The sequence below is a fragment of the Oncorhynchus keta genome, chromosome 30 (assembly GCF_023373465.1).
Source record: "Oncorhynchus keta strain PuntledgeMale-10-30-2019 chromosome 30, Oket_V2, whole genome shotgun sequence".
NCBI classification, from domain to species: domain Eukaryota; kingdom Metazoa; phylum Chordata; class Actinopteri; order Salmoniformes; family Salmonidae; genus Oncorhynchus; species Oncorhynchus keta.
The window spans coordinates 7,535,356-7,562,521 of record NC_068450.1 but is presented as its reverse complement, the minus strand read 5'-3'; the positions used below and the strand labels follow the sequence as shown (position 1 = coordinate 7,562,521).

The 27,166-nt window shown below is 44.0% G+C and overlaps 1 protein-coding gene across 5 annotated transcripts in view; it reads left to right on the top strand.

The window, feature by feature from the left end:
- LOC118371316 (protocadherin-11 X-linked-like) overlaps positions 1-27,166 on the top strand; it is a 363,439-nt gene that overhangs the window by 58,598 nt on the left and 277,675 nt on the right. The window contains exon 4 of one of the 5 annotated variants that reach the window (XM_052487384.1): positions 6,473-10,317. The exons of the other annotated variants lie outside the window; for them this stretch is intronic. Coding sequence (XP_052343344.1) covers positions 6,473-6,556 — 84 coding nt within the window. The 3' untranslated portion in view covers positions 6,557-10,317. Of the gene's footprint in view, positions 1-6,472; positions 10,318-27,166 lie in introns of those variants that run through there. 5 annotated transcript variants of the gene reach the window in all.

Genomic DNA, 27,166 nt, shown 5'->3' with positions numbered 1-27,166 from the left:
AGCATGAGGAGTAGAGCAGAGCAAAAAAAACTTTTGAATGCTCGTGTCTGGTTTGAGGCTTATGATTCCCGAAGAGATATGCCAAATGCGAAGTGCCCTAATGAATAAATGCAGGCCAGGGAGGTGAGGAGAGGTGGTCTTGCTGAGGGCAGACAATATGGCAGAGGAGAGCAGAGCGGGGCAGAGCAGAGCAGATCAGGGCAGAGCAGAGAAGAGCGGGGCAGAGCAGAACAGGGCAGAGCAGAGCGGGGCAGAGCAGAACAGGGCAGAGCGGGGCAGAGCAGGCAGGGCAGAGCGGGGCAGAGCAGAACAGGGCAGAGCGGGGCAGAGCAGAGCAGAGCAGGGCAGAGCGGGGCAGGGCAGAGCAGAGCAGGGCAGAGCAGAGCAGATCAGGGCAGAGCAGAGAAGAGCAGGGCAGAGCAGAACAGGGCAGAGCAGAGTGGAGCAGAGCGAGGCAGAGCAGAACAGGGCAGAGCGGGGCAGAGCAGAGCAGAGCAGGGCAGAGCGGAGCAGGGCAGAGCAGAGCAGAGCAGAGCAGGGCAGAGCAGAGCAGGGCAGAGCAGCAGAGCAGAGCAGAGCAGGGCAGCAGAGCAGAGCAGGGCAGGCAGAGCAGAGCAGGGCAGAGCAGAGCAGGGCAGCAGGGCAGAGCAGAGCAGAGCAGGGCAGGCAGAGCAGAGCAGGGCAGAGCGGGGCAGGGCAGGGCAGAGCAGAGCAGAGCAGAGTGGGGCAGAGCGGGGCAGAGCAGAGCAGGGCAGAGCAGAGCAGAGCAGAGCAGGGGGGCAGGGCAGAGCAGAGCAAAGCAGAACGGGGCAGAACAGAGCAGAGCAGAGCAGAGCAGAGCAGAGCAGGGCAGAGCAGAGCAGAGCAGAGCAGAACGGGGCAGAACAGAGCAGAGCAGGGCAGAGCAGAGCGGGGCAGAGCGGGGGGGAGCAGAGCGGGGCAGAGCAGAGCAGGGCAGAGCGGGCAGAGCAGGGCGGGGCAGGGCAGAGTGGGGCAGAGCGGGGCAGAGCAGAGCAGGGCAGGCAGAGCGGGGCAGAGCAGAGCAGGGCAGAGCAGAGCGGAGCAGAGCAGAGCGGAGCAGTGCAGAGCAGGGCATGGAATGGAGACAGTATGGTGGGCAGAGCAGAGCAGGCAAGCAGAGCAGAGCGGGGCAGGGCAGACCAGAGCAGAGCAGAGGGGGCAGCAGAGCAGAGCAGAGTCGGGGCAGAGAAGAGCGGGGCAGAGCAGAGTCGGGGCAGAGCGGGCAGAGCAGGGCGGGGCAGGGCAGAGCAGAGCGGGGCAGAGCAGAGCGGGGCAGATTCATTCAGAGCTCTATGGAATGGAGACAGTATGGTGGGTAAATAAGATCAAGGTAAAGATGGAGGCTTGGGACCAATAGAAAGAGGTTATAGCTAGAAAGGGTCTTGGGACCAATAGAAAAAGAAGGTAGATAGACGAGGGCTTTAGGACCAATCGGAGGAGGGGGTAGCTAGATAGAGTCAGTAAAAGATGGTTGCTGAGCCCATTTAACCAATTCATTCGAATCTTTAATGACTTAGCTTGCCGGGATCTCTTTTTTAAAGCAGGAGGTTGGTGTTGTAATATAGGTTAGGGTTCGTCATTGGTAGTTGTTATGGTGTGGTAGAGAGACAGTATTAATATAGGTTAGGGTTCGTCATTGGTAGTTGTTATGGTGTGGTAGAGAGACAGTATTAATATAGGTTAGGGTTCGTCATTGGTAGTTGTTATGGTGTGGTAGAGAGACAGTATTAATATAGGTTAGGGTTCGTCATTGGTAGTGGTTATGGTGTGGTAGAGAGACAGTATTAATATAGGTTAGGGTTCGTCATTGGTAGTTGTTATGGTGTGGTAGAGAGACAGTATTAATATAGGTTAGGGTTCGTCATTGGTAGTTGTTATGGTGTGGTAGAGAGACAGTATTAATATAGGTTAGGGTTCGTCATTGGTAGTCGTTAATATACATTCATTAAATGTATTAATTCATTAATTCAGTATTAATGGTCATAGCATGGGAGTCATTCATACAGTACGATGCATTTGATTATAAATGCGGGGATTAGTTTGTAGTTTATTTTATTTTTTTGTCTTTCGTTTTTCAGGATTTGTGTTCACATCTAAAATAACACATCCTAGTTTTATCATACATCTTTTATGATTTTATTTGTTGCAGGGTAACATTCTTGAATTTTGTACTTGTCAATCTTCACAGAATTGTACAGATTTTTTTTTTTTTTGGGGGTTGCCTTGTTGCCCTCATTGTGGCCTCTTGAAGCTTTTCCATCCTTTTGAAATCTGTTGTAGCATAGTTCTTACAGATTACTGTCTATCATTTTCAATCCCTTGTAGCATAGGTCTTACAAATGAGTTGTGTACATGGTAATTTAAAGAGACACCCACACAAAGCAGATATTCTTTTCCCTCTCACCAATCTTTTATTCAAAAGCCATTTAAAAGCAACACTGCCCATGGTACATTATCCGTAAGCCTACTTGCAGAGCCAGCACAGGAACATATACTTCACTTGTTGTTTGTACTGCTCCCTGTTAAGTTGTCAGAATGGCTTTGCACTCATACTGGTTAAGTCCTGCACTAAAAGACCCCCTGAAATACGCACAAATATTTATCCAATGTTTTGGTAAAAATTCTGATAAATTCCGATGTAAAAAAAATGTAATTTGTGGGGGGGGCAGTATTAATGGTGTATTTTATATATTCCTGATGTTGTTCATCAGTGAGAAATACTTCTCCTTTAAGCTAACCTGAATGAATTCATGATTATATCACCATTCTCCTCCGTCCTTGTAATGTGCCGAATCAGCTGTTCAATCATTATATTTTATCTAGTGTAGGGCTTGCTAATCTGGGTTTGCTAATCAGAAAAATGCTTTGCGAGCTGAATTGAATCATTATCTGTTTCTTATGGGGTAATTATTGGTCAGGCATTTCGAGTTTAATCACTTTTTTGTTTCTTATGTAATTATTGGTCATAATATTTGGTTAGATTCTGTCAAACACATGCTTTTGGTCTAAAGTGGGACAGTGTTGTTCAACCTGAAAGACCAGCACCACCTTAGAGATGTCAGGACGATCTATTATCTCTATCGTATTCTCCTGTCACCTGGAGCGTTTGAAGACTAGGGCCTCCCTGTTGGCATTAGATATGACAGTTAAGTGTGCTTATTCAAAGCCTACACGTGAAGTAAATCAGGGTCTGGTGAGAATCTAGAGCTCAAAAGGATAATTAAATGCATTAAAGGGTTAATCACTCATAATACGATATGATTAAAATCTCTGTAATTAGGTTTCGGGAGAGGATAATAGATAAAAGAGGAAAGAAGTCAATGTCCTTTAGGATTATTAATATTATATCAGGTATACCTGTGTTATTATGTGTTAATAACATTTAGACTACGTTACCCAGCAAGCTATGCGGGGGGGTGGGGGGAGGGGGGCAGGTGGTTGAAGAATGCCTTGCATGGCTAAATGAGGAGTTTTCTAGCTGAAGTATATGTTCATTAAAAGTAGTTTAACCTACGCCCCTTATACAAGGAACAAACATAACAATACCTAAATATCAGCAGTTACTAGGTCTTTAATATTATTGGACCTTTGACAGCCAATGACTGACAATACTGGCTACAACTCCCTAGTTTTGACTTGTCTGTAAACTCTCGCTCCAATAGATTCCTCTTTTAACGTTGATACAGTTCAGATACATTCTCTAATGCTCCCCAGAATATTAACATTCGTGTTTTTCGTTATCTCGTGAAATGAAAATGTTTTTGTCGAGTGTTGAATTCACAACTGTGATCTGTTGAAGTCAGCCTGGCCTTAACAAAAGCAGCATATGGCAAGATGACACCACTCAATCTCCCTCAGCATAAACCTGTAATACAAAAAGTCCAAAATACAGGATAAAAGCAGATTGTGATGTTTTTATTTGTTCATGAAAGTGAAAGACAGTGATTTTACGTGCCTCTTCCATTGACCTTTTACCTAAAAGCTGCTAAAGGATAAAGGATATAACAGCACACATTGAATCCTAATAGGAGACACAGGAGACTTACAGATGAAGGTCAGATGAATGTTTAAGGGGACTTACAGATGTAGGCGCTAAAGAGGGAAGCTAGTCACAAAAATACTTCAGAGACTAAATATTTATGGCACCATATGGTATCTTAATACCCTAAGAGCTTTGTTTGGTAAGATCCAATGCTGCTCAGTGCACCATAGCCTCTTTTCCTCTCTCCCTAGCTTCCCTTCTCTCTTTTATTCCCTCCCTCATATCTTCCTTCCTTCTCTTTTATCTCTGTCTATCTCCCTGTTCCCAGCCGGTAGTTTTAGAGGTCAATCCCCCTCCCGTTGACGTGAGGGAAACCTCTGTCTCCATCTGTGCTTTAGTTGTGGCAGATCAATTGAGCAACCTCCCTGGCTGGCTGAGTGATCTCAGACACGGGCATGAATATGCAACAGCAGAAAGACCAATATGCTCTTTTGTTTGTCCCATATTCCACAGGGCCATAGTGCATACCAGGTCAGTTGTTGATGTCAGACCAAACCCTCCTGTGGTTTGTGTGTTTTCTTAGCTAGGCAGAGCCATTAACATATTCATACTTAACATACTGTACATAGATATTACCATTTGACATGATCTCAGAACATGAACATTTGAAAGGATGGCAGATGTGATTATGTTGTTGTTGTAATTTACAATATATTACCTAAAACAATCACTCTAGCTAAGTGTTATAGCCAACCCTTACAGAAAAACCACATGATATAGCACATGTAGAAAATCACGTGATTTGACATGTAGAAAAATCACATGATTTGACATGTCGAAAATCACATGATTTGACATGTCGAAAAATCACATGATTTGACATGTAGAAAAATCACGTGATTTGACATGTAGAAAATCACATGAATTGACATGTAGAAAATCACATGATTTGACATGTAGAAAATCACATGATTTGACATGTAGAAAATCACATGAATTGACATGTAGAAAATCACATGAATTGACATGTAGAAAATCACATGATTTGACATGTAGAAAATCACATGAATTGACATGTAGAAAAATCACATGATTTGACATGTAGAAAATCACATGAATTGACATGTAGAAAAATCACATGATTTGACATGTAGAAAAATCACATGATTTGACATGTAGAAAATCACATGAATTGACATGTAGAAAATCACATGAATTGACATGTAGAAAAATCACATGATTTGACATGTAGAAAATCACATGATTTGACATGTAGAAAATCACATGATTTGACATGTAGAAAATCACATGATTTGACATGTAGAAAAATCACATGATTTGACATGTAGAAAAATCACATGATTTGACATGTAGAAAATCACATGATTTGACATGTAGAAAATCACATGAATTGACATGTAGAAAAATCACATGAATTGACATGTAGAAAAATCACATGATTTGACATGTAGAAAAATCACATGAATTGACATGTAGAAAAATCACATGATTTGACATGTAAAAAATCACATGATTTGACATGTTTCTGTACATGTGATTTGACATGTTTCTGTACATGTGATTTGACATGTTTCTGTACATGTGATTTGACATGTTTCTGTACATGTGATTTGACATGTTTCTGTACATGTGATTTGACATGTTTCTGTACATGTGATTTGACATGTTTCTGTACATGTGATTTGACATGTTTCTGTACATGTTGTCACGTAGAGAAACTTGTGTGTTTCAAAAAATACATGTATTCATGTTTTTTTTCTATAAGGGTAGGGTTGTGATGGAAAATTTGGAAAATTTCCCAAACTTCTAACCAAGCTGCTTTAATGACTTGTGATGCCAGTAGACAGTAGATGGGGGGTGGGCGGACGGGCGGGATGGTCTGTTGTATCACCTCTTACCAGCTGATTTAGGCGTTTGCCTCTGTAATCAATATGCATACTGTAGGTAGGCCTAATGTAAGCAGCAGCTCAAGGTCAGATTCAGATATCGACAGATGTGTCTGTTAGAGTTTTGGCGCAGACCTCGTGAATGTCAAGACCTGTACCTATCAGAAGGTACCTACTGAAGAGTGCCAGAGTAAGGACTACAGTACGAGACAAAATGCCATTTTCAGGGTTAAAACGAAGTGTTGCAGTAGGGTGGTGGATGTCATTATACATTTGGAGTTAAATCTATTGGAGAGAATTGCATGCTCTGGTGATCACAGTAAAATGCACAAGTTTATGCTCTCATGTAGTATTCTTCAAGGACTTCATCTGGCGAGGAAATCATACCTGATTGTCAGCTGTACCTTGAAGAATGCTTTTTGAATACAAATGATCTAGAGATTTTTGTATTCACTGTTCCGAGTGTAATAGAGTTTAACAGCTACTACAGATTAGATTTCTAAGAGCTGGATTATATTGTAACTTCAATCTCCCTATATCTGTCTGTCTCTCTATATTACAGGAGACGGCACTGAAACCACCCCTCTATGACACACTCTGTGGCTCAGGTACAAGTCGCTGCCACAGGATAAAAATCAATCTCTAGCTGCCAGTACCTAGAGAGAGAAAGAGAGAGGGAGAGAGAGAGAGAGAGAGAGAGAGAGAGAGGGAGGGAGGAAGGCACAGACGAAGAGGTGAATCTCATACTATACAGTCTCTACAGTCTACGAAAACACCAACCAACAAAAAAGGAATATGTTAATTTCGTTTATTTAATTTTTTGTTTGCCGATAAAGAAAAAAAGTAGAACTTGAATAATTTTCACAGAAATTAAGACACATTGTTGCCTGCCTGAAACTTGACAAAAACTCTCCCTGTGAATCCTGTAGGATGTTTGAAATACATTATAGAAAGCCACCATTTACAGTATATCTTATTATATCTATCTCCTAGACGATGACTCATGATATAACCCACCCCCATGTATACAAAACATACAGTACAAATACAATGAATATCTATTCTGTACTTTATTCTGTTACGTTTCTGTTTATATGTATTTATTTATATTTATCACAGAGTTTACTATGTTTATATTTATTGATTATGTTGACTAAAGTTTACATACCTGGTGTCTGTTGTTATTTGGGTTTTTTCCCTTGTTTGACTAAAGTTTACATACCTGGTGTCTGTTGTTATGTTGTTTTTTTCCTTGCTTTTTAATCCATTGAATTTGATATTTTTGGGCTTGCTTGTGGATATACTGACTGGCAATGTCTAATGCTGCAAGCTAGACCTACTGCTAATGGGCCTACTGCTAATGGGCCTACTGCTAATGGGCCTACTACTAATGGGCCTACTACTAATGGGTCTACTACTAATGGGTCTACTACTAATGGGCCTACTACTAATGGGCCTACTACTAATGGGCCTACTACTAATGGGCCTACTACTAATGGGCCTACTGCTAATGGGCCTACTACTAATGGGCCTACTGCTAATGGGCCTACTACTAATGGGCCTACTACTAATGGGCCTACTGCTAATGGGCCTACTACTAATGGGCCTACTGCTAATGGGCCTACTACTAATGGGTCTACTACTAATGGGCCTACTGCTAATAGGTCTACTGCAAATGGGCATATTGCTAATGGGCATACTGCTAATGGGCCTACTGCTAATGGGCCTACTGCTAATGGGTCTACTGCTAATGGGCCTACTACTAATGGGCCTACTGCTAATGGGCCTACTGCTAATGGGCATACTGCTAATGGGCCTACTGCTAATGGGCCTACTACTAATGGGCCTACCGCTAATGGGCCTACCGCTAATGGGCCTACTGCTAATGGGCCTACTGCTATAGGGCCTACTGATAATGGGTCTACTGCTAATGGGCCTACTGCTAATGGGCCTACTGATAATGTGCCTACTGCTAATGTGCCTACTGCTAATGGGCCTACTGCTAATGGGCCTACTACTAATGGGCCTACTGCTAATGGGCCTACTGCTAATGGGCCTACTACTAATGGGCCTACTGCTAATGGGCTTATTACTAATGGGCCTACTACTAATGGGCCTACTGCTAATGAGCCTACTACTAATTTTTGCCTACTGCTAATGGGCCTACTGCTAATGGGCCTACTGCTAATGGGCCTACTGCTAATGGGTCTACTACTAATGGGCCTACTGCTAATGGGCCTACTGCTAATGGGCCTACTGCTAATGGGCCTACTGCTAATGGGCCTACTGCTAATGGGCCTACTACTAAGTTTTGCCTACTGCTAATGGGCCTACTACTAATGGGCCTACTACTAATGGGCCTACTACTAATGGGCCTACTACTAATTTTTGCCTACTGCTAATAGGCCTACTGCTAATGGGCCTACTACTAATGGGCCTACTACTAATGGGCCTACTGCTAATGGGCCTACTGCTAATGGGCCTACTACTAATGGGCCTACTGCTAATGGGCCTACTGCTAATGGGCCTACTGCTAATGGGCCTACTACTAATTGGCCTACTGCTAATGGGCCTACTGCTAATGGGTCTACTGCTAATGGGCTTGTTAGTAGTGATGTTAATATACATGGCCCACTGGACTGGAACAGCACAGCTGGTGTTAGTAGTGAAGAGTGTGGCTGGTGTTAATATACATGGCCCACTGGACTGGAACACCACATTGTGGTGATTTACCAGGACTAGGAGGACTGTGTCTACTGATTGCCTCCGTAGGACAGTAGGGAATTGTACCTCATAATAGAGAGGTTGAGTTTAATACTTTGAGCTAAGCCACAATCACAAGGGACCCGAAAGGCTCTGTTCATAATCAAAAGCTGTTCTATGTAGGACTAAACAGATGAGCGCCATGGTTTAACCTGAGTGTACTGGAGTCAGATAGACCGATTCACAGTAGAGCGCCATGGTTTAACCTGAGTGTACTAGAGTCAGATAGACCGATTCACAGTAGAGCACCATAGTTTAACCTGAGTGTACTAGAGTCAGATAGACAGATTCACAGTAGAGCACCATAGTTTAACCTGAGTGTACTGGAGTCAGATAGACAGATTCACAGTAGAGCACTATGGTTTAACCTGAGTGTACTGGAGTCAGATAGACCGATTCACAGTAGAGCGCCATGGTTTAACCTGAGTGTACTAGAGTCAGATAGACAGATTCACAGTAGAGCACTATGGTTTAACCTGAGTGTACTCGAGTCAGATAGACCGATTCACAGTAGAGCGCCATGGTTTAACCTGAGTGTACTAGAGTCAGATAGACCGATTCACAGTAGAGCACCATGGTTTAACCTGAGTGTACTAGACTCAGATAGACCGATTCACAGTAGAGCGCCAAGGTTTAACCTGAGTGTACTAGAGTCAGATAGACCGATTCACAGTAGAGCGCCATGGTTTAACCTGAGTGTACTAGAGTCAGATAGACAGATCCCACAAGTCAGAGCCGATTTAGCCTGTGAGATATAATATTACATATTTCAAAAGATGGTTCCAAGTGGTAAAACTCAGGCAGTTCGTTGACACCACTTGGATAGTTTAGAGCAACAACAAAAAAAAGACAAACTTGATTTTGTGCACTTATTTATATCAATGCATTGTTTGTTCAAGTGAAATTAAGAGAGATAAATATTGAACACCTGAAATGAGTAGTAGTAGTACAAGCAACAGGTTTCAATTTATTAACATAAATAAGGTGAAGACAGAAGAATCTTTACAATCCACTTTCAATGTTTACACGCCTTTTGGTTTCTGGTTTGGTATCCACACAAATATATGCCTCTACTGCATTGTGTAAACACCCATCGTGGTTATGTCCTGATCTTAATTACTATCTTCAATACTACACTAATAAACAGCTTGGTGGGTTAGCACTGTTGTTAATAGTCATGATGTTTAACGGTTGTCTTATGATAGAGACTGCTCTGGTAGATGAGGCTGTATGTACAGTATGTGTGGCACATATACGATACCTTCCTAATGATCCCCATCGTTTCTGGAGAAGGTACCGGATGTAATTATGGTATCAAATGTATTACTACTGAGTAGAACCGCAGTGTGAACTATACAGAGCATCTTAGCACTGTAATCATCATTTGATTTAACTGATCTTCGGGAGAAAAGAGAAAAAACATATACATGATAAGAAGACAGTTTTTTAAATCTTCTGTAAAGGGAGACAGATGACTATGGAACAGCAACCTCACTTTTATTCAATGTGAAGTACAATATGCTCCTTACATACTCTGTAATTAGCTTTGATTTGCCAATTATGTGGAGAAAAGAAACTGTATATAAATGTTTTGTTTATGTATGTGTGAGCTTCTGGAATTTATTAAAGTCTTTTTGCATCGTATTGGACATTTCCCATGACTCTTCTTATTAATCAGGGCATTGGACCTTCTCATTGCAATATATTAAACTGTCTGTCTGTCTGTCTGTCTGTCTGTCTGTCCTTTATATTATACTGTATGTCTGTCCTTCCTTCATTATATTATACTGTCTGTCTGTCTGTCTGTCTGTCTGTCTGTCTGTCTGTCTGTCTGTCTGTCTGTCTGTCTGTCTGTCTGTCCGTCCTTTATATTATACTGTCTGTCGTTCCTTTATATTATACTGTCTGTCTGTCTGTCTGTCTGTCTGTCTGTCTGTCTGTCTGTCTGTCTGTCGTTCCTTCTTTATATTATACTGTCTGTCTGTCTGTCTGTCTGTCTGTCTGTCTGTCTGTCTGTCTGTCTGTCTGTCTGTCTGTCTGTCTGTCGTTCCTTCTTTATATTATACTGTCTGTCTGTCTGTCTGTCTGTCTGTCTGTCTGTCTGTCTGTCTGTCTGTCTGTCCTTCCTTCTTTATATTATACTGTCTGTCTGTCTGTCTGTCTGTCTGTCTGTCTGTCTGTCTGTCTGTCTGTCTGTCTGTCTGTCTGTCTGTCTGTCTTGTCTGTCATTCCTTCATTATATTATACTATCTGCCTGTCCTTCCTTCATTATATTATACTGTCTATTCAGCTTCCCTGCATTTCCTCTACTTATAACAGAAGCCCATTAAGACTAAAAATAACCTCGAAATTATCTATTCGGTGATTTGTAATTTTTTTGTAAGATTGTCATTCTACATTGTACTGTCTAGGTCAACAACGATGGGCCATGCTCTTCACAAATGCTGTGTTGCTGGATTGGTTAGTTGGACAAACAATAATAATTGGCTCATCAGTTCAGCCTGAGGGGAAAAAAAATTGCAAAAAATATGAAGCGTTGTTGTTTTTCTTGTAACTGCACAACTCGACAACAGGGAAGAAATGATGAAACCTTTTAGATATCCATCTTTCATCAGGAACAGTTTTAAATAGACGTTAGGATGGAAATATTCTACAAACAGGACTTTTGAAGTGCACATCTAGAGTATAACTATGTAAGAATATTCAAATATATATACTGTATATATAAGGAATCCCATGTTGTCTGTAATAGTTTGCCATAATATCATACTGTTAGAATCCAATTCAATTGCAAGGCATGAACACAACCAGAGCTCTTAACAATGAACACAACCAGAGCTCTTAACAATGAACACAACCAGAGCTCTTAACAATGAACACAACCAGAGCTCTTAACAATGAACACAACCAGAGCTCTTAACAATGAAGCTCTTAACTATACCTCATTGTCTGTATTTAAAGGCATAAACCCAACCAGAGCTCTAAATTATACCTCTTTGTAGGTATTTGAAGGTACGAACACAATCAGATCTCTTAACCATGAACCCAACCAGAGATCTAAACTATGAACCCAACCAGAGATCTAAACGATGAACCCAACCAGAGATCTTAACTATGAACCCAACCAGAGAGCTTAACTATGAACCCAACCAGAGATCTTAACTATGAACCCAACCAGAGAGCTTAACTATGAACCCAACCAGAGATCATAACTATGAACCCAACCAGAGAGCTTAACTATGAACCCAAACAGAGATCTAAACTATGAACCCAACCAGAGAGCTTAACTATGAACCCAACCAGAGATCTTAACGATGAACCCAACCAGAGATCTAAACTATGAACCCAACCAGAGATCTAAACGATGAACCCAACCAGAGATCTTAACTATGAACCCAACCAGAGATCTTAACTATGAACCCAACCAGAGATCTTAACTATGAACCCAACCAGAGAGTTTAACTATGAACCCAACCAGAGAGCTTAACTATGAACCCAACCAGAGAGCTTAACCATGAACCCAACCAGAGAGCTTAACTATGAACCCAACCAGAGAGCTTAACCATGAACCCAACCAGAGATCTTAACCATGAACCCAACCAGAGATCTTAACTATGAACCCAACCAGAGAGCTTAACTATGAACCCAACCAGAGAGCTTAACTATGAACCCAACCAGAGATCTTAACTATGAACCCAACCAGAGATCTTAACTATGAACCCAACCAGAGATCTAAAAAATGAACCCAACCAGAGATCTTAACTATGAACCCAACCAGAGATCTTAACTATGAACCCAACCAGAGAGCTTAACTATGAACCCAACCAGAGAGCTTAACTATGAACCCAACCAGAGAGCTTAACCATGAACCCAACCAGAGATCTTAACTATGAACCCAACCAGAGAGCTTAACTATGAACCCAACCAGAGAGCTTAACTATGAACCCAACCAGAGAGCTTAACCATGAACCCAACCAGAGATCTTAACTATGACCCCAACCAGAGATCTTAACTATGAACCCAACCAGAGAGCTTAACCATGAACCCAACCAGAGATCTTAACTATGACCCCAACCAGAGATCTTAACTATGAACCCAACCAGAGAGCTTAACCATGAACCCAACCAGAGATCTTAACTATGAACCCAACCAGAGAGCTTAACCATGAACCCAACCAGAGATCTTAACTATGACCCCAACCAGAGATCTTAACTATGAACCCAACCAGAGAGCTTAACCATGAACCCAACCAGAGATCTTAACTATGAACCCAACCAGAGATCTTAACTATGAACCCAACCAGAGAGCTTAACTATGAACCCAACCAGAGAGCTTAACCATGAACCCAACCAGAGATCTTAACTATGAACCCAACCAGAGATCTTAACTATGAACCCAACCAGAGAGCTTAACTATGAACCCAACCAGAGAGCTTAACCATGAACCCAACCAGAGAGCGTAACCATGAACCCAACCAGAGATCTTAACCATGAACCCAACCAGAGATCTTAACTATGAACCCAACCAGAGATCTTAACTATGAACCCAACCAGAGAGCTTAACCATGAACCCAACCAGAGAGCTTTACTATGAACCCAACCAGAGAGCTTAACCATGAACCCAACCAGAGATCTAAACTATGAACCCAACCAGAGAGCTTAACCCTGAACCCAACCAGAGAGCTTAACCATGAACCCAACCAGAGATCTTAACTATGAACCCAACCAGAGAGCTTAACTATGAACCCAACCAGAGAGCTTAACCATGAACCCAACCAGAGATCTTAACTATGAACCCAACCAGAGATCTTAACTATGAACCCAACCAGAGAGCTTAACCATGAACCCAACCAGAGAGCTTAACTATGAACCCAACCAGAGAGCTTAACCATGAACCCAACCAGAGATGTTAACCATGAACCCAACAAGAGAGCTTAACCATGAACCCAACCAGAGATCTTAACTATGAACCCAACCAGAGATCTTAACTATGAACCCAACCAGAGAGCTTTACTATGAACCCAACCAGAGAGCTTAACCATGAACCCAACCAGAGATGTTAACCATGAACCCAACAAGAGAGCTTAACCATGAACCCAACCAGAGATCTTAACTATGAACCCAACCAGAGATCTTAACTATGAACCCAACCAGAGAGCTTAACTATGAACCCAACCAGAGAGCTTAACCATGAACCCAACCAGAGAGCTTAAATATGAACCCAACCAGAGAGCTTAACCATGAACCCAACCAGAGATCTTAACTATGAACCCAACCAGAGATCTTAACTATGAACCCAACCAGAGATCTTAACTATGAACCCAACCAGAGATCTTAACTATGAACCCAACCAGAGAGCTTAACCATGAACCCAACCAGAGAGCTTAACTATGAACCCAACCAGAGAGCTTAACTATGAACCCAACCAGAGAGCTTAACTATGAACCCAACCAGAGATCTTAACTATGAACCCAACCAGAGAGCTTAACCATGAACCCAACCAGAGATCTTAACTATGCCTCGTTGTAGGTTTTAAATCTAACAGTGCACTTGAAAGGCTAAAGAAACACATGAAACAGAGAAGCGAAAGAAACTATTTAATTGCTTATCAAAGTTACTTCATATTTCAAAAACTGTGAAGCTAATCAATTCCCTTGAGGGAAGTACGTCCTTGGTGAAAAGAGGATCACTACAGTAGACTATCCACATCCTCACAGAGAGAGGGTATGCAAATGTCAAACTACTATAAATAGCTTAATGTAAACCTGGAAATTCACTGGCTAAATGCTCGCTTCTCACTGAGAACTAACACAACTGGTGCAAACCTACACTTCCGTTCAAAAGTGTGGGGTCACTTAGAAATTGAATTGTTTTTGAAAGAAAAACAACAAAAAATGTCCATTAAAAATAAAATAAAATTGATCAGAAATACAGTGTAGACATTGTTAATGTTGTAAGTTACTATTGTAGCTGGAAACAGCTTATTTTAATGAAATATCTACATAGGTGTACAGAGGCCCATTATCAGCAACCATCACTCCTGTGTTCCAATGGCACATTGTGTTAGCTAATCCAAGTGTGTCATTTTAAAAGGCTAATTGATTATTAGAAAACCCTTTTGCAATTATGTTCGTACAGCTGAAAACTGTTGTTCTGATTAATAAGCAATAAAACTGTCCTTCTTTAGACTAGGTGAGTATCTGGAGCATTAACATTTGTGGGTTCAATTACAGGCTCAAAATGGCCAGAAACAAAGACTTCCTTCTGAAACTCGTCAAATCTTGTTCTGAGAAATAAAGGCTAATCCATGCGAAAAAAAATTTGAGCTCAAAATGACCAGAAACAAAGACTTTTTTGGGATGACAAACTTTTTGTTCAGTTTTGTCTTCTTTTTTTTTGACAGGGAATGAAAGGGTTTCTGTTACGCTAACATATGGGATTGTTTTAAAATGGTCCATGGATTATTTAGCTATTTGATTTAGAGTTGTAGGACCCCTTAAGGTTTATCAAACAAATATACATATATACAGTGCATTCGGAAGGTATTCAGACCCCTTCACTTTTCCACATTGTTACATTACAGCCTTATTCTAAAAACGATTGAATTATATATTTTTGTCTGTTATTTTTTCTCTCCATACAATACCCCATTATGACAAAGCAAAAACAGCTTTTTAGAAATGTTTGTAAATATATTACAAATAAAAAACTAAAATACCTTATTTACATAAATATTCAGAACCTTTGCTATAAGACTCAACATTGAGTCCACCTGTGGTAAATTCAATTGATTGTATATGATTTGGAAAGGCACACACCTGTCTATATAAGGTCCCACAGTTGACAGTGTATGTTAGAGCAAAAACCAAGCCATGAGGTCAGAGGAATTCTCCGTAGAGCTCCGAGACAGGATGCCCCCATTGCCAGAGTCTCCTCACCGCGGAAGTTTTTGACTTGGCTGGTTGGTAGGATTAAGAACAGGAACATCCCCCAAGTGATCCAGGAACATCCTACTAACTCCATTCTCCAGGGAAGGAGGAGACCCCTTTAGGGAGGGAACCCTGCAGAGTGCCAGCCAGTCGGCTATGGAGAGCCAGCGACAACACGTCCACCAGATCCACCACTGGGGTAGTGAGAAAGAAAAAGTAGATGGGTGTGGATTCCCCAAAGTAGGTCCCCAGTAGCTTGTGTAACTTTCTACTTGTTTGCTAAGAGTAACTACCTAGCCCCTGTAGTCCTCTGCAAGCAAACATTTGTAAAGTTATCTAGAAAAGTTATTCCAACAGAGCTACAGTAATCTTTTAACAAGGTGTGCATTGCCAGTAGCCGACTGAATCTTTTACACCCGCGGTCCAACGACCTGAAATAACTGGCCGCTTTTTGGAACCTTTCAGTTCTTTAAAATTCCATTTTTAGCTGTTCCCGAATGTCGTTTGACCCCACATGGACTACGACAGCGTCAGCTTCCGACATCTGTCGTAGAACGGTAGGAAGCAGCCTTGTAATGTCCCGTAATCTGACCATAATTCTTTCCCCCGGATTACTTTTTTTTTATTTAACCTAGTTGGCAAGTCAGTTAAGAACAAATTATTATTTACAATGACAGCCTACCAGGGAACAGTGGGTTAACTGCCTTGTTCAGGAGCAGAATTACAGATTTTTACCTTGTCAGCTCTGGGATTTTATCCAGCAACCTTTTGGTTACTGGACCAATGCTCTAACCACTAGGCTACTTGCCGCCCTAAGCAAAAACTAAAGCAGGAAGTATCACTCGCTCAATACGGAAATGGTCAGGTGATGCAGATGCTAAACCATAGGACTGTTTTGCTAGCACAGACTGGAATATGTTCTGGGTTTCACCCGATGGCATTGAGGAGTACACTACCTCATTCACCGGCTTCATCGGCTTCATCAGTAAGTGCATTGGCGACGTCGTCCCCACTGTGACCGTACGTACATATCCCAACCAGAAGCCATGGATTACAGGCAATATCCACACCGAGCTAAAGGCTAGAGCTGCCACTTTCAAGGAGTGGGACACTAATCAGGATGCTTAATATAAGCCCTCAGACAAACTATCAAACAGGCAAAGGGTCACAAAAGGGATCTAAGATTGAATCCTAATACACTGGCTGTGACACTCGTTGGATGTTGTGGCAGGGCTTGCAAACTATTACGGACTACAAAGGAAAACCTCTCGACTGCCGAATGATGCAAGCCTTCCAGACGGGCTAAAAGCTATTTATGCATGCTTCTAGGCAAGTCAGTTAACCTCTCAGGGAAAATGCAGAGCACCAAATTCAAATAAATTACTATAAAAATCAAACTTTTATTAAGTCACACATGCAAATTAAAGCTACACTTGTTGTGAATCTAGCCAACATGTCAGTTTTCAAAAAGGCTTTTCGGCGAAAGCGAACGATGCTATTATCTGAGGATAGCACCTCCGTAAACAAAGCGAGAGAAGCATATTTCAACCCTGCAGGCACGACACAATACGCAGAAATAAAAATATAATTCATGACTTAACTTTGACGAGCTTCTTTTGTTGGCACTCCAATATGTCCCATAAACATCACAAATGGTCCTTTTGTTCGATTAATTCCGTCGATATATATCCTAAATGTCCATTCATTTGGTGCATTTGATCCAGAAAAAACACCGGTTCCAACTTGAGCAATGTGACGACAAAATATCTCAAAAGTTACCTGTAAACTTTGCCAAAACATTAGAAACTACTTTTGTAATACAACTTTAGGTATTTTTTTTACGTAAATAATCGATACAATTGAAGACGGGATGATCTGTGTTCAATACAGGAGTAAAACAATCTGTAGCTTTCTGGTCACTCGCCTCCAACAGTACACTTCAAGTGACCCTCGTTCAAGATGGCCGTACTTCTTCATTCCACAAAGGAAAAACTTCAACCAATTTTTTAAAGACTTTTGACATCCAGTGGAAGCGATAGGAACTGCAGGAATCCCTTAGAAATCTGGATTCCCAATGAAAATATATTGAAAAGAGAGTGACCTCAAAAAAACAATATCTGAATGATTTGTTCTTGGGGTTTTGTCTGCTACATACGTTCTGTTATACTCACAGACATTATTCAAACAGTTTTAGAAACTTCAGTGTTTTCTATACAAATCTACCAATAATATGCATATCTTATCTTCTGGGATGAGTAGCAGGCAGTTGAATTTGGGCATGCTTCTCATCCAGATGTGTCACCAAGAAATTAAGAACATATTCTTATTTTCATTGAAAGCCTAGGAACAGCCTTGTTCAGGGGCAGAACAACAGATTTATTTTACCTTGTCAGCTCAGGCATTTGATATTTCAACCTTTCAGTTACAAGTCCAACACTCTAACCGCCAGGCTACCTGCTGCCCCAGATGTTGTGGACGACTGTGTGATCACACTCTCCGTAGCCAATGTGAGTAAGGCCTTTAAACAGGTCAACATTCACCAATTACAGGACGTGTACTCAGAGCATGCGCAAACCAACAGTGACACATTTTACATTTTCAACCTCTCCCTGACCAAGTATGTTATACCTACATGTTTAAAGCAGACCACCATAGTCCCTGTGCCCAAGAACACCAAGGTAACCTGCCTAAATCACTACCGTCTGTAGCCATGAAGTGCTTTGAAAGGCTCATGGCTCACATCAACAACATCATCCCCTTCCAATTCCCATATGGCCCCAACAGATCCACAGATTATACAATCTCTATTGCAATCCACTGTCCTTTCCCACCTGGAAAAAAATGATCACTTATGTGAGAATGCTGTTCATTGACTGTTCATTGATTACAGCTCAGCATTCAACACCTCCCTCTGCAACTGGATCCTGGACTTCCCCTCAGGAGACTGAAAAGATTTGACATGGGTCCCCAGATCCTCGAAACGTTTTATAGCTTCAACTTTGACAGCATCCTGACCAGTTGCATTCACCGCCTGGTATGGCAACTACTCGGCCTCTGACCGTGAGGCACTACAGAGGGTAATGTGTACGGCCCAGTACATCACTGGGGCCAAGCTTCCTGCCATCCAATACCTATGTACCAGGCAGTGTCAGAGGAAGGCCCAAAACATTGTCAAAGACTGCAGCCACCCAAATCATAGACTGTTCTCTCTGCTACTGCACGGCTAGCGGTACCGGAGGGCCAAGTCTAATACCAAAAGGCTCCTTAACAGCTTCTACCCCCAAGCCATAACACTGCTGAACAATGAATCCAATGGCCTGTACCCCCGCACATCAACTCAGTACCGGTACCCCCTGTATATAGCCTTCACACTGATTCAGTACCGGTACCCCCTGTATATAGCCTTCACACTGATTCAGTACCGGTAACCCCTGTATATAGCCTCGTTATTGTTATTTTATTGTGTAACTTTTTTCTACTTTAGTATATTTAGTAAAACATATATATTTTAAATTGCATTGTTGTTTTTTAATTGCACTTGTTGTATTCAACGTGTGTGAAGTTTTGATTTGATTTGATTATCAGTCCCATAAAACGTTAGTGAGATGCTGCTATAAATAGTCAAAACCAATATTTATTTACACTAACATTGACCCATATAATCTTCTATGAGATTGTGTTGTCTGTCAGCGGTCCATCTGGCTAGGGATAGTGTGCAGACCAGCCCTGGCTCAGCTTCAAGTTTTCTTCGATTTTAAAGAGTTTTCAACCCAATTACACTTGTAGATAATTATCTTTGTTTTCTTGAATTTCTCATTTTTCTCAGCTTTTCATCAACACATAGTTAGTTGGATGTAGTGAATGTAAATCTCTTTCTGTTTTTTTTTGTTCTGCTCATAAAGCTTTCATTGTTCTAGGGGTGTCAGGAGCATAGAGAAAATTAGCAGAGTGGTAACTGTGATCTTGAGAATGATGTGCTCAGGCTATATAGCTGCATCACTAATGACGGTCTGTAGTGGGCTATTTATGCATGTGGCTGTCTAATGGAGCAGGAAACAAGAGGACACTCTCTCTCACTCTCACTCTGTCTCTGTTTCTCTCTCTCTCTCTCTCTCTCTCTCTCTCTCTCTCTCTCTCTCTCTCTCTCTCTCTCTCACTCTCACTCTGTCTCTGTTTCTCTCTCTCTCTCTCTCTCTCTCTCTCTCTCTCTCTCTCTCTCTCTCTCTCACTCTCTCTTTCTGTCTCTCTCGTTCTCTCTCTTCTCTCTCTCTCTCTCTCTCTCCCTGTCTCTCTCTCTCTCTCTGTTTCTCTCTCCCTGTCTCTCTCTCTCTCTCTCTCTCTCTCTGTCTCTCTCGTTCTCTCTCTCTTTCGCTCTCTTTCGCTCTCTTTCGCTCTCTCTCTCTCTCTCTCTCTCTCTCTCTCTCTCTCTCTCTCTCTCTCTCTCTCTCTCTCTCCCCTCTCTCTCTCTCTCCACTCAAGGCACTCCACACAATTGCTAGGAAATCTCTGCCAAACTGAATAATTCAATCATCCCCATTGCTGCAGCCGTCTTACCTTTTGTGTGTGTACAACAATCAAATCAGTGGCGAAGCCAGAGAGGAGTGAGCTCCCTCTCTGAGACGTGGAGTGTTTTCTACAACCGAGATTGTTGTTTTCATTAAAAACAATTCTGTCGATTAAATGAGGTGTTTCCATGGTTAGGAATCAGAGCAGCATTGATTTCTGTTACAACAGTTTGTTCCATGTTTGATCATTATCTAAAGCAGACATACAGGGCACTGCAGTGTATATTGGGTGTGTATAATGATTACTCTTATTTTTTTTTACCTTTATTTAACCAGGCAAGTGAGTTAAGAACAAATTCTTATTTTCAATGACGGCCGAGGAACAGCAGGTTAACTACCTGTTCAGGGGCAGAACGAAAGATTTGTACATTGTCAGCTTGGGGGTTTGAACTTGCAACCTTGCGGTTACTAGTCCAACGCTCTAACCACTAGGCTACCCTGCCGCCCCATGAGATGGTTATTTTGGTGTGTGGGAAGGATTGTAAGGAAGTCTTGGTTTATTCATTTACCACTGATGTTATAATCTCAAAGAGAACTACATAGAAACAACAATTTATTTATCTTATTGTGTTCTTGTTACACATGTTGTGCCATTTTGGGGAATGCCTTAATATCAGTAAGCCTAGAACGCAGTGCACTGTAACCTCATCCGAGGTGCTGTAAGGTTTAATCTAATTTGTCAGTCCTAGATTGCTTTTTCTCAATGTTTGTCATTTCAGGTTGTCATACGGATAAACAAGATTTACCAGATTTTCCTTTGAATACAGGAAACCACGTTCTACGTAAACGCATTTAACATGATTCATCTTCAACAGGGAATTGTTTCAGACATACATGTTTATAGGAAAAAAGAGGAACACGACATTTTATTTAGAGAGCTTTTTTTTTCATGGAGGATGTTTTTTTGGTGCTTTGTGCCACATGTTAACTGCCAGGTTACTGGCACTGTAGCATACAATAATCTGAGGCCAAAGGAATGTCAGAGCAAAAGAGCAGCTCAGGGTTGTTTACGTTGAAACTCTTGCTTCATTTTATCCTCTTTGAAGTGGTGTACACTGGGAAATCTGTCAGCAATCTATCATGCACACAGTGTCCTGAAGTCTCTAACAGTGCTGCCAGCTTTTGAAGAAAGCTTGGAGTTTGATTTGCTATGTGAATTATGTTTCCTCCCTCCGAGCACAACCCCTAGAGGGGAGGGAAAACTGTACTGTTTTAAAACACATTTCCTGCAATTCTACATATTGTGACATGGCTTAGGCATATAACCTGCGTGGAATTTGTTTTAATTAAAAAACACAGGTCAGGTGTTTTCAGTATGCTTTGAACATTAAGTGAACACTCAATATTGGGTGACTTTGTTACTTTGAGATTTCGGGGGGGTGGGGGGTGAAATTTTAAGTAAGCTAATATATTTTTCTACATGTGTTTTTTTCAGCAGTTTGACACTTTAATCAGACAGTAATTAAATACTGCAGGGAGACATGCTAATGCTAGAAACAGTTGGAGGGTAGGAATCAGGGATTGGTCCCGGTTCTCAGGTGGAATGTCAGAAGCAGGGATTGGTCCCGGTTCTCAGGTGGAATGTCAGAAGCAGGGATCGGTCCCGGTTCTCAGGTGGAATGTCAGAAGCAGGGATCGGTCCCGGTTCTCAGGTGGAATGTCAGAAGCAGGGATTGGTCCCGGTTCTCAGGTGGAATGTCAGAAGCAGGGATCGGTCCCGGTTCTCAGGTGGAATGTCAGAAGCAGGGATTGGTCCCGGTTCTCAGGTGGAATGTCAGAAGCAGGGATCGGTCCCGGTTCTCAGGTGGAAAGTCAGAAGCAGGGATTGGTCCCGGTTCTCAGGTGGAATGTCAGAAGCAGGGATCGGTCCCGGTTCTCAGGTGGAAAGTCAGAAGCAGGGATTGGTCCCGGTTCTCAGGTGGAATGTCAGAAGCAGGGATTGGTCCCGGTTCTCAGGTGGAATGTCAGAAGCAGGGATTGGTCCCGGTTCTCAGGTGGAATGTCAGAAGCAGGGATTGGTCCCGGTTCTCAGGTGGAAAGTCAGAAGCAGGGATTGGTCCCGGTTCTCAGGTGGAAAGTTGTATGGGACATGTTCCATGAAGTGTTACCACTATACCAAGACACTGCACAGGAAATGTTCATGTTTTAAGCCAGTTGGTAACCCAATCATAGTCTCCTTGTCCAAAGACTGATTTCAAGGTAAGGACACAAAACATTTAGTATTTTGTAATTTGGGTGAACTCTCTTTAAAATAGGGCTGAAAGAAAATCCTGCTCTCTCTCTAGGAGGGTTGGCCACCCCTGGCTGTTGTCTCTAGGAGGGTTGGCCACCCCTGGCTGTTCTCTCTAGGAGGGTTGGCCACCCCTGAGCTATGTTCCCCAACGTCCGGCTGTTGTCTCTAGGAGGGTTGGCCACCCCTGAGCTATGTTTCCCAACGTCCGGCTGTTCTCTCTAGGAGGGTTGGCCACCCCTGAGCTATGTTTCCCAACGTCCGGCTGTTCTCTCTAGGAGGGTTGGCCACCCCTGAGCTATGTTTCCCAACGTCTGGCTGTTCTCTCTAGGAGGGTTAGCCACCCCTGAGCTATGTTCCCCAACGTCCGGCTGTTCTCTCTAGAAGGGTTGGCCACCCCTGAGCTATGTTTCCCAACGTCCGGCTGTTCTCTCTAGGAGGGTTGGCCACCCCTGAGCTATGTTCCCCAATGTCTGGCTGTTCTCTCTAGGAGGGTTGGCCACCCCTGAGCTGTGTTTCCCAACGTCTGGCCGTTCTCTCTAGGAGGGTTGGCCACCCCTGAGCTGTGTTTCCCAACGTCTGGCTGTTCTCTCTAGGAGGGTTGGCCACCCCTGAGCTATGTTTCCCAACGTCCGGCTGTTCTCTCTAGGAGGGTTGGCCACCCCTGAGCTGTGTTTCCCAACGTCCGGCTGTTCTCTCTAGGAGGGTTGGCCACCCCTGAGCTGTGTTTCCCAACGTCTGGCTGTTGTCTCTAGGAGGGTTGGCCACCCCTGACCTGTGTTTCCCAACGTCTGGCTGTTCTCTCTAGGAGGGTTGGCCACCCCTGACCTGTGTTTCCCAATGTCTGGCTGTTCTCTCTAGGAGGGTTGGCCACCCCTGAGCTATGTTTCCCAATGTCCGGCTGTTCTCTCTAGGAGGGTTGGCCACCCCTGAGCTATGTTTCCCAACGTCTGGCTGTTCTCTCTAGGAGGGTTGGCCACCCCTGAGCTGTGTTTCCCAACGTCCGGCTGTTCTCTCTAGGAGGGTTGGCCACCCCTGAGCTATGTTTCCCAACGTCCGGCTGTTCTCTCTAGGAGGGTTGGCCACCCCTGAGCTATGTTTCCCAACATCCGACTGTTCTCTCTAGGAGGGTTGGCCACCCCTGACCTGTGTTTCCCAATGTCTGGCTGTTCTCTCTAGGAGGGTTGGCCACCCCTGGCTGTTGTCTCTAGGAGGGTTGGCCACCCCTGGCTGTTGTCTCTAGGAGGGTTGGCCACCCCTGATCTATGTTTCCCAACGTCTGGCTGTTCTCTCTAGGAGGGTTGGCCACCCCTGAGCTATGTTTCCCAACGTCTGGCTGTTCTCTCTAGGAGGGTTGGCCACCCCTGAGCTATGTTTCCCAACGTCTGGCTGTTCTCTCTAGGAGGGTTGGCCACCCCTGAGCTATGTTTCCCAACGTCTGGCTGTTCTCTCTAGGAGGGTTGGCCACCCCTGAGCTGTGTTTCCCAACGTCCGGCTGTTCTCTCTAGGAGGGTTGGCCACCCCTGAGCTGTGTTTCCCAACGTCCGACTGTTCTCTCTAGGAGGGTTGGCCACCCCTGAGCTATGTTTCCCAACGTCCGGCTGTTCTCTCTAGGAGGGTTGGCCACCCCTGAGCTATGTTTCCCAACGTCCGGCTGTTCTCTCTAGGAGGGTTGGCCACCCCTGAGCTATGTTTCCCAACGTCCGGCTGTTCTCTCTAGGAGGGTTGGCCACCCCTGAGCTATGTTTCCCAACGTCTGGCTGTTCTCTCTAGGAGGGTTGGCCACCCCTGGCTGTTGTCTCTAGGAGGGTTGGCCACCCCTGAGCTATGTTTCCCAACGTCTGGCTGTTCTCTCTAGGAGGGTTGGCCACCTCTGAGCTGTGTTTCCCAACATCTGGCTGTTCTCTCTAGGAGGGTTGGCCACCCCTGAGCTATGTTTCCCAACGTCCGGCTGTTCTCTCGAAGAGGGTTGGCCACCCCTGAGCTATGTTTCCCAACGTCTGGCTGTTCTCTCTAGGAGGGTTAGCCACCCCTGAGCTATGTTCCCCAACGTCCGGCTGTTCTCTCTAGAGGGTTGGCCACCCCTGAGCTATGCTTCCCAACGTCTGGCTGTTCTCTCTAGGAGGGTTGGCCACCTCTGAGCTGTGTTTCCCAACATCTGGCTGTTCTCTCTAGGAGGGTTGGCCACCCCTGAGCTATGTTTCCCAACGTCCGGCTGTTCTCTAGAAGAGGTTGGCCACCCCTGAGCTGTGTTTCCCAACGTCCGGCTGTTCTCTCTAGGAGGGTTGGCCACCCCTGAGCTGTGTTTCCCAACGTCTGGCTGTTGTCTCTAGGAGGGTTGGCCACCCCTGACCTGTGTTTCCCAACGTCTGGCTGTTCTCTCTAGGAGGGTTGGCCACCCCTGACCTGTGTTTCCCAATGTCTGGCTGTTCTCTCTAGGAAGTGTTGGCCACCCCTGAGCTATGTTTCCCAATGTCCGGCTGTTCTCTCTAGGAGGGTTGGCCACCCCTGAGCTATGTTTCCCAACGTCTGGCTGTTCTCTCTAGGAGGGTTGGCCACTCCTGAGCTGTGTTTCCCAACGTCCGGCTGTTCTCTCTAGGAGGGTTGGCCACCCCTGAGCTATGTTTCCCAACGTCCGGCTGTTCTCTCTAGGAGGGTTGGCCACCCCTGAGCTATGTTTCCCAACGTCCGACTGTTCTCTCTAGGAGGGTTGGCCACCCCTGACCTGTGTTTCCCAATGTCTGGCTGTTCTCTCTAGGAGGGTTGGCCACCCCTGGCTGTTGTCTCTAGGAGGGTTGGCCACCCCTGAGCTATGTTTCCCAACGTCTGGCTGTTCTCTCTAGGAGGGTTGGCCACTCCTGAGCAGTGTTTCCCAACGTCCGGCTGTTCTCTCTAGGAGGGTTGGCCACCCCTGAGCTATGTTTCCCAACGTCCGGCTGTTCTCTCTAGGAGGGTTGGCCACCCCTGAGCTATGTTTCCCAACGTCCGACTGTTCTCTCTAGGAGGGTTGGCCACCCCTGAGCTATGTTTCCCAACGTCTGGCTGTTCTCTCTAGGAGGGTTGGCCACCCCTGAGCTATGTTTCCCAACGTCCGGCTGTTCTCTCTAGGAGGGTTGGCCACCCCTGAGCTATGTTTCCCAACGTCTGGCTGTTCTCTCTAGGAGGGTTGGCCACCCCTGAGCTATGTTTCCCAATGTCTGGCTGTTCTCTCTAGGAGGGTTGGCCACCCCTGGCTGTTGTCCTAGGAGGGTTGGCTGAGCTATGTTTCCCAACGTCCGGCTGTTCTCTCTAGGAGGGTTGGCCACCCCTGAGCTATGTTTCCCAACGTCCGGCTGTTCTCTCTAGGAGGGTTGGCCACCCCTGAGCTATGTTTCCCAACGTCCGGCTGTTCTCTCTAGGAGGGTTGGCCACCCCTGAGCTATGTTTCCCAACGTCCGGCTGTTCTCTCTAGGAGGGTTGGCCACCCCTGAGCTATGTTTCCCAACGTCTGGCTGTTCTCTCTAGGAGGGTTAGCCACCCCTGAGCTATGTTCCCCAACGTCCGGCTGTTCTCTCTAGGAGGGTTGGCCACCCCTGAGCTATGTTTCCCAACGTCTGGCTGTTGTCTCTAGGAGGGTTGGCCACCCCTGAGCTATGTTCCCCAACGTCTGGCTGTTCTTGTTCTAACAAGTCATCACCCAACCTTCAAGAAAAATCTAATGAATATCAATATTCAGGTGGTTAATGCCTACTAGTTGAAGATCATTGACCTCTTCTTCCTCTACACAGACAACACATGACGCATGTATGAGTTACCTAGCATGTGCACTATTACTAAAATGTACCAAAAAAATTACATTTGAGTCCTGAAGAATTTATTAGCCAATGCTTATTTTTTGGACTTAATTTAAAACTGTTAATGAACGAATGCAACACCTCTTCATAGTGCATTTTCAAAGACACAAGTAGGCATGTCAGATTTCAAATATATGATTATACTGGCAAAATTGTGAATAAGTGTAATAATAAAATCAGTGAGGGGAATAGCAACAACCCTGGTGTGTTGTTGCTGACACCGACGTTAGAACGTGCTGTCAAAAGGCTGCATTTTGCAATACGGACTGGAGAAAAAATCCACCTAATTATGTTGACAACGTAGTACATAAAACAGAGCTACCGTGCTACTCTTTTTTACAGTTTAATAAACTCAGCGGAGAACCTTCTCGCTTTCCGTTCGGCTCCACTCAAATCTTGAGGGGCGTTTCATTAAAACACGCATCCAATCCCCTTGATCCCTTACATAACTAGACCAATCATAACACTTCAATGTGCAGTGGTTCACAGGGCTGTGTGGCAAGACAGGAGAATGATAGAGTTTCTGCTCTTGGTTTTAAATTGCAGGCGCAAATTCTTCGTTTTCAAAACGATTTGGGAGCACAGTTGAAAAGTTAACACGGTGACTATACAACGGACTAATTTTAAAAAATGACAGCAGTACTTTCCAATCCGTGAGATATAAGAGCCGTGCCGTGAGAGCGTCGGGGACGAGCGTTGGGGACGAGCGTCGGAGCTGATAGGGTCGAATGCATGTGTCTCACAGCCAATACGTGAGAGTTGGCAGCTCTGCTCAAAACAGGGAAAAAACAACGAAGAAACCCGCACACTGCTCTTGCAAGTATCACTGCTCTTTCATAAGCTTTTACGTAGCGGCCTCAAGGCCTTCGTCTTCTTTTACCACAAAGTCCTCTCCTCATTGGTTAATACTCTGTGACGGTTGGGTGGTCGACACAAC